The 8863-nt window shown below is 47.6% G+C and overlaps 1 protein-coding gene across 1 annotated transcript in view; it reads right to left on the bottom strand.

Annotated features, from left to right (window-relative positions):
• The window catches only part of ccdc125 (coiled-coil domain containing 125), a 52124-nt gene that overhangs the window by 22126 nt on the left and 21135 nt on the right, over positions 1-8863 (bottom strand). The window contains exons 5-9 of the mRNA XM_080468343.1: positions 7859-7936; positions 5157-5242; positions 4417-4499; positions 4064-4176; positions 2762-2866 (exon numbers count right to left, since the gene is read on the bottom strand). Coding sequence (XP_080324469.1) covers positions 2762-2866; positions 4064-4176; positions 4417-4499; positions 5157-5242; positions 7859-7936 — 465 coding nt within the window. The remainder of the gene's footprint in view (positions 1-2761; positions 2867-4063; positions 4177-4416; positions 4500-5156; positions 5243-7858; positions 7937-8863) is intronic.

Here is an 8863-nt window from a genome sequence, read left to right as displayed (position 1 = left end):
TTAATGAAGTGATGAAAAGATGCTTCAGGACAGAATCTAGCTCATAAACACGGTGCAGTTATCATCAGTATCAGGACTAGAAGAGACAGAGCAGCTGCTGCCTTGTTCTGTCGCGGAAGTTCGTTGAGTACGAAGGACAAAGACACGGATCCCGGGCTGCTTATTTAAATGTCTTCTCAATCAAGGAAATCCTGTGTAAAATCACACGTCCATAAGCAGTAAGCAACCCGATATAGTCACAATTAAGTGATTTAATGTGAATTCACGGGCAAATGATGAGGGATGGACAGACGTCTCTCCATGAAAAAAAAATCTTAACTTTGATTTTCGACTTTTTCTGAAGTACATGAAGGTTTGGTTTTTTTAGCCTCCGAATTTTTTTTTTCTTCAGTGGTCCTAAAACTCTTCCGTACAGGGACAGCCCCGGGAATGAGATGAGACGAACTGACAGACAACAGAGGGACGGAGGCTTCAATACTGGGAAGGGAAGGACACATAACATGAACTGGAGCACAGGGAGAAGACAATAGGATACATGGGGACATGAGGTGGGACACAGGGAGAAGACAATAGGATACATGGGGACATGAGGTGGGACACAGGGAGAAGACAATAGGATACATGGGGACATGAGGTGGGACACAGGGAGAAGACAATAGGATACATGGGGACATGAGGTGGGACACAGGGAGAAGACAATAGGATACATGGGGACATGAGGTGGGACACAGGGAGAAGACAATAGGATACATGGGGACATGAGGTGGGACACAGGGAGAAGACAATAGGATACATGGGGACATGAGGTGGGACACAGGGAGAAGACAATAGGATACATGGGAACATGAGCTGGGACACAGGGAGAAGACAATAGGATACATGGGGACATGAGGTGGGACACAGGGAGAAGACAATAGGATACATGGGGACATGAGGTGGGACACAGGGAGAAGACAATAGGATACATGGGAACATGAGCTGGGACACAGGGAGAAGACAATAGGATACATGGGGACATGAGGTAGGACACAGGGAGAAGACAATAGGATACATGGGAACATGAGCTGGGACACAGGGAGAAGACAATAGGATACATGGGAACATGAGCTGGGACACAGGGAGAAGACAATAGGATACATGGGGACATGAGGTGGGACACAGGGAGAAGACAATAGGATACATGGGAACATGAGCTGGGACACAGGGAGAAGACAATAGGATACATGGGGACATGAGGTGGGACACAGGGAGAAGACAATAGGATACATGGGGACATGAGGTGGGACACACGGGGCAGACCTCAGAGTAGAAGGATACCAATATCATTTGCTGTACCGACAAACACTTACATAGGTCCTCTTTATACTACATTTACAAGTATAAATATTACACTGCGGTTGGGTTTGTTTACACTGCAGCAGTGTTTACAGTCACTGAATCAAAAGGTTTTGTAAACAGCATTAGGAGTGCCTCATTTTAAACCATCTACTACACATGAGCACGACAGTCAAAGTAAATACTTCTGCACATCTGCAAGTAGATTGACAACAGCAATGGAGGATTGGGATTGTTTGGAGCACCACCTAGTGACTTGACATGCAAACTACAGTGCTTTAGGAGTTTCCATGTGCACCGCCATGGCTTCCATGACGGTGCCATTTGACTGGGAAACTTTTCTGAAAGAAAAAGCTAAATCATAGTAGGTTACAGTCAAACTTTGTTAAGGGGGCTTGTGTACACGATGTCCCTGTCTTTGTGCTCTGGGACTTGTTTTTCCAAACCGCAACGCTCTTTCTTTTGGCCTTAATATACTCAGAACTGTGACTCTTCCCAGCTCGACCTGATGTGACTGAGATTAGCAGAGACATTCACTAAGCTTTTGACACACACGTTGGGAATTGTAATAATGCAAACTTGGGATTTATTGAGCAGCAAAGTACTTCAGGAAGTAGAGAGACTGAAAGTACACTTCAGGAGACCAAATGTTTTTTTATTCTATCTGAAGAAGCAGGTGAAAGACGAGTGAAAAAGAGCAAACAGACTAAGTAGGAGAGTTGATTGGTACAGAGCCCCTGAGCGGCCATAGAGCAGGAGTCTCTGCCTCAGGTCCTGGAGGGCCGCAGCCCTGCATGTTTCCACGTCTCCCTTCTTTAACACACCTGCATGTCCTGAGGTTTCATCACTACATTCAGCAGAAAGCCAGATAACCCGCCACATGGAAACATGCAGGGCTGCGGCCTCCAGGACCGCAGTTTGACACCCCTGCCACAGGGGAAAAACAATAATAACACGAGGGAAAGAGATAATAAGTCATAACCTCAACTTATTAACGCAAGGGAACAAGATCCTTTATTCCTTGGCCATGACTCACTGTCTTGTGGCCACAAATTAAAAGGTGTTGTATGGTAGTGATGGCCGAGGCGGTGGCTGGAATGGGACTGTCATGCTGCAGAGCACCATGAGAGAGGTTATTGTGCTTTATATTACTTACAGTGTTATTAGTGGTTGCATTTTCTTGTTTTTATGGTTTAGTTAACCTAGTTAGTTTAGTAAATGTAAAGTCAGGACCAAGAGTGAGGAGTGTGTTCGATCTGCTCCTGCTGTTTCACACAAAGAAACTGCGCCGCATAGAGAATTGAGAAGCAGTTTTCCTTTGTGGCTTTTCCACGCAGTTCATCATAATATCACTCTAACTAACTTCCCTTCCAGGTCTTGTACAGGGTTCTGACGGCAGGCTGTGAGGTGGATGAATGTAGTTTACCTCCTGTTGCAGCTGGAGCAGCTGCTTCCTGCTGGCTGCAGCCGTGCGACTACATGCACACGTTTCTGTAACACTGAAACACCGACAGGCTCCCAGCACCGCCAGCTGGAAACACAGAGGAGATACACACCTGAGCACACACACAACAAGCAAATGCAGCTTGTCTGTAATGCTCCATTAGTTTTGCAATGGTTTATATTCAGTTGCTGAAGTTATTACCAGTCTACAATCTTTATAACTCATTTCAACCTCATATTTCTAATTTTCTTTAATTCATGAGAAAAAATATCCATCGTTGCTTAAGCAAATATCTATTTTATATAAAAGTAGGTCCATAGTTTTATTATTGGTGAGCGATGGTCACTTTTCACCAATTTAGTCTGGAGCCACTAAAACATGCTCAATCTTGGAACATTTTAAAAGCAAGAAAAGGTCAAATAGATAAAATGCTAAAAGCAGCTAAGAACTATAATGGCTGAAGAGATGAAAATAGCAAAGAATGCTAAAGTGGCTAAAACAGCGATAGACTATTAAAAATAGCTTGAAAGGCCAAAATACAATATAAGGGTTAAAAAAAAAAAAAAAAAAAGCTGAAACTGTCAAAAATGACAGACGAGGCAGTTCTTCTAGTAAAGGACTTCCTGTTTCTGCAGCGGTGCAACACTGCTAGATGTTAGGGTTAGTTAAGGGTTAATACCCACAGGAACAGGTACAGCTGCCTGAAGGCAAACCCAGAGAGGATGAGGAGGAGCCCCTTCCCTCAGACTGTCCACCTGCTGACACTTTGCTTTACCTATCCTGCCTGTTCCTCCTGTGGGCTCTCCGCCTGCAGCAAGCTTCTTCATGGGTGCAGTGTCATCTGGGTGACGGTGCTCAGGCTGCCACCCCCACCACCCGAGAACAGATAAGAGGGAGAAGATGGATGGATGGATGGATGGATGGATGGATGGATGGATGGATGGATGGATGGATGGATGGATGGATCCTGCTTGTTCTCTCTCTCTCTGGATGCAGAGAAGATAGTATAAATATGCAGTGAAAAAGACGAACAAAGAACAATTTGTGATTATCCATCCATCCATCCATCCATCCATCCATCCATCCATCCATCCATCTTCTCCCTCTTATCTGTTTCCAGGTGGTGGGGGTGGCAGTCTGAGCACCGTCACCCAGATCACATTGCACCATTAAGAACCTTTCCTGTGGGTGGTGAGCCTACGGGAATACAATTTGTGATTATTCTGAAGTTATTATGAGATTGTGTGTGCGTGCGTGCGTGTGTGTGTGTGTGTGTGTGCTGACCTCTAGCACGCAGGCGTCTCTCTCTGGGCTGTACTGAGGTTTGGTTCCCTGGTAAATTCTCTGTTCCCTCACATTCAGCATGGAGAACAGCTCCAAGTACTGTTGTCTCAAAGCTACACACACACACACACACACACACACACACACACACACACACACACACACACACACACACACACACACACACACACACACACACACACACACACACACACACACACACACACACACACACACACACACACACACACACACACACACACACACACACACACACACACACACACACACACACACACACACACTGTGGGAATGGCTCAGAAAGACATGTCCTTGATTTTATAAGGAGTTACCAGAGTTTTCTGCTCCGAGCTGCTGGATCTGGTTCTGGGTCTCGTCCAGTCGTTCCATCAGTGCCTTGTTCTCACTCACAGCTCTGATCACAACAACAGTGGTGAGTTGAAGCAGAACGGGCAGAAACAGGAAACAAAACAAGCAGAAACAGGAAACAAAATGAGCAGAAACAGGAAGCGGAACAAGGAGAAACAGGAAGCAGAATGAGCAGAAACAGGAAGCGGAACAAGGAGAAACAGGAAGCAGAATGAGCAGAAACAGGAAGCGGAACAAGGAGAAACAGGAAGCAGAATGAGGAGAAACGAGGAGAAACAGGAAACAAAATGAGCTGAAACAGGAAGTAGAACAAGCAGAAACAGGAAGCAGAATAAGGAGAAACAGGAAACAGAACAAGGAGAAACAGGAAGCAGAATGAGCTGAAACAGGAAACAAAATGAGCTGAAACAGGAAACAGAACAAGGAGAAACAGGAAGCAGAATGAGCTGAAACAGGAAACAAAATGAGCTGAAACAGGAAGCAGAACAAGGAGAAACAGGAAGCAGAAGGAGCTGAAACAGGAAACAAAACAAGCAGAAACAGGAAACAGAACGAGGAGAAACAGGGAACAGAATGGCAAGAAACAGGAAGTAGAACGAGCAGAAACAGGAAACAAAACAAGCAGAAACAGGAAGCAAAATGAGCAGAAGCAGGAAACAGAACGAGCAGAGACAGGAAGCGGAACGAGCAGTGAGATGCTGACCTGTTGTATTTGCGTTCCCAGGTCTGCTCTGATTTGTTGGCTTGAAGCTGCAGGAAGCTGAGCTCCCACTGCAAGCTGTTGACCTCCTGCAGGAGACACAACGTCACACTGTCACACCACGGGAGACACACCATGGGAGACACCGTCACACCACAAGAGACACTCCATCACGCCACAAGAGACGTATCGTCACACCACAGGAGACACACCGTCACACTGTCACACCACGGGAGACACACCGTCACACTGTCACACCACGGGAGACACACCGTCACAACACGGGAGACAAACTGTCACACCACAACAGACACAGCGTGACACCGTCACACCACAGGAGACACAGCGTGACACCGTCACACCACAGGAGACACACCATCACACCAGAGGATACACACACAGTCACACCAGAAGAGACACATCGTTACACTATCATACCATCATACCATCACACCATAGGGGACACATTGCACACCGTCACACCACAGGAGACACACCGTCGCACAGTCGCACTAGAGGAGACACACTGTCACACTACAAGAGACACAGCGACACACCTCAGGAGACACACCGTCACACAGTCGCACCAGAAGAGACACACTGTCACACCAGAGGATACACACACCGTCACACCAGAAGAGACACGCCATCACACCAGAGGATACACACACCGTCACACCAGAAGAGACACGCCATCACACCAGTGGATACACACACCGTCACACCATGTGGAGACACACACCGTCACACCAGTGGAGACACACTGTCACGCCAGAGGATACACACACCGTCACACCAGAAGAGACACGCCATCACACCAGTGGATACACACACCGTCACACCATGTGGAGACACACACCGTCACACCAGTGGAGACACACTGTCACGCCAGAGGATACACACACCGTCACACCAGAAGAGACATACCGTCACACCAGTAGAGACACACTGTCACACCATAAGAGACACAGCGTCACACCAGAGGAGACACCCCATCACACCAGAGGAGACACAGCGTCACACCAGAGGAGGCACACCGTCACACCAGAGGAGACACAGCGTCACACCAGAAGAGACACAGCGTCACAACAGAAGAGACACAGCGTCACAACAGAGGAGACACACCATCACACCAGAGGAGACACAGCGTCACACCAGAGGAGACACACCATCACACCAGAGGAGACACACCGTCACACCATAAGAGACACACCGTCACACCAGAAGAGACAACACAGCGTCACACCAGAGGAGACACACCATCACACCAGAGGAGACACAGCGTCACACCAGAGGAGACACACCATCACACCAGAGGAGACACACCGTCACACCAGAGGAGACACAGCGTCACACCAGAAGAGACATACCGCCACACCAGTAGAGACACACTGTCACACCATAAGAGACACAGCGTCACACCAGAGGAGACACACCATCACACCAGAGGAGACACACCGTCACACCAGAGGAGAGACACACCGTCACACCAGAGGAGACACACCGTCACACCAGAGGAGACACACCATCACACCAGAGGAGAGACACACCGTCACACCAGAGGAGACACACCGTCACACCAGAGGAGACACACCATCACACCAGAGGAGACACACCATCACATCAGAGGAGACACAACGTCACATCAGAGGAGACACAGCGTCACACCAGAGGAGACACAGCGTCACACCAGAAGAGACATACCGCCACACCAGTAGAGACACACTGTCACACCATAAGAGACACAGCGTCACACCAGAGGAGACACACCGTCACACCAGAGGAGACACAGCGTCACACCAGAGGAGTCACACCATCACACCAGAGGAGACACAGTGTCAGACCAGAGGAGACACAACGTCACATCAGAGGAGACAGAGCGTCACACCAGAGGAGACACAGCGTCACACCAGAGGAGACACAACGTCACATCAGAGGAGACAGAGCGTCACACCAGAGGAGACACAACGTCACATCAGAGGAGACAGAGCGTCACACCAGAGGAGACACAGCGTCACACCAGAGGAGACACAACGTCACATCAGAGGAGACAGAGCGTCACACCAGAGGAGACACAACGTCACATCAGAGGAGACAGAGCGTCACACCAGAGGAGACACACCGTCACACCAGGTTGTCAGTGATAGTAAAGAGTAAAGAGTGAAAGACTTTGGAACCTCAACATGGAGACTCAGACTTTACTGGATCAACTATTCAACCTTTGTTACATTAAATGGAACATTTGTCTCCTGGTACTGTGACAGAAGTAGTTTGGAAATATATTTTACAGTGCAAAAAAATGAAAAAGTCATGTTTGACAGCCATGACACACTATATTTGTAATATCCTGAGTTTTATGAAAGTACCTAGAGGGCGCTCTAGGCTCCAGGTGTCAGTCACCTGCCAGGAAAATGTTGTCATGTGACTCTCACTCTCTCTGTGTCTGTGCTGCATGTGGGAGTAAAGAAAGCCAAACGTGGTTTGTTGGTGTCAGATGAAGTTTCCCGGGGTCACAATGTCATAATAGTGTTGGAATTCTGAGAGCATCGTGCCAAGAGCAGCTGAAATCAGTCTGACTGATTGACGACAGTTGTGTTGTTAGGAACAAGAGACATTGGCGTTCAAATCAATCAAGATCAAACACACCCCGCCTTTACTTGAGCAGCCTGAATTTTGGCTGCAGCACATTCTGGACGAAAGCTCACCTTCTCCAGGGCTTTGGCCTTGTCCTCACTCTTCTGCAGCAGACTTTTAGTGTGACTGGTGGCCTTGTCCAGAATGGCCTGTGTGGAGAGGAGCAGCTGCTTTTTATTCATTCGCTGACAAACAGTGGCGAACAAAGCAAACACTCATCGTGTGAGCCGATCGGCGGAGCGACGGCCTGGAGGCAGGAAATGTGTCTGCATTGGCTGGTTTGGGCAAACAATGCTCAAGATGATCTAATGGCGCTTTTCCATGACATAGTTCTTGCGTTATACCTCGCCTTGCCTCCACTCAATTTCATTCGTTTCCATCACAATACAGTCCCACCACAGCATGGGCGGAGTCACCAGAGCTTGTCCCCATCAAGTACAAGTAATCTCAACTGATAGAATCTGTATCTTCTGATGCATTCAGAAGAGTGGAGTTACAATTCCATGTTGGAAATCTGCTCAAATCATTAATATTACAGAATGTGGATTGTTCTTTATTGTCAAGATGTGCTTCACTGTCCGGTGTTTCAATTTAACTGTTAACTAGTGACTAACTTCTGCCAGCAGCCAGCAGCAGCTGATGTTAAAATAAGACAAACAAACGCGACGATACTTTAAACTTTAATGGAAATGTGGTTAAAAGACGTTCTCCAGGACAGGTACGGGTTCTGGTCAGGTTTTTAACATCTGCTGTGAAAAGGAGATGCTGGAGGTATCTGGTCACCAGTTAACAAGGACACCAGTTAATCCAAAACACCAGTGGTATCCGTGGCTTGGAGACCTCCTGATACTGATAGCTGGTCGCTCCTGAATCCTCTGGTCGCCACCAGACAAAGGAACATCTGCAGCTCGTCGCTGCTCCACTGGTTCATTTCTGTCATTCTGCCTCAGTTTCTGAGAGTTCTTGTTCTGATCGGGGTTTAAAAATTACTCTTATGAATGACTCACTCTCCTGACATGTCTCGTGTCGTGACGCGAGACAATCAGCGGCCATCTTTCCATCGACCATCTGATGTC

This window comes from Lipophrys pholis, assembly GCF_963383615.2.
Source record: "Lipophrys pholis genome assembly, chromosome: 7".
Taxonomy (NCBI): Eukaryota; Metazoa; Chordata; class Actinopteri; order Blenniiformes; family Blenniidae; genus Lipophrys; species Lipophrys pholis.
Note: the sequence above shows the minus strand (reverse complement) of the source record. Positions and strands in the feature narration are given on the sequence as shown.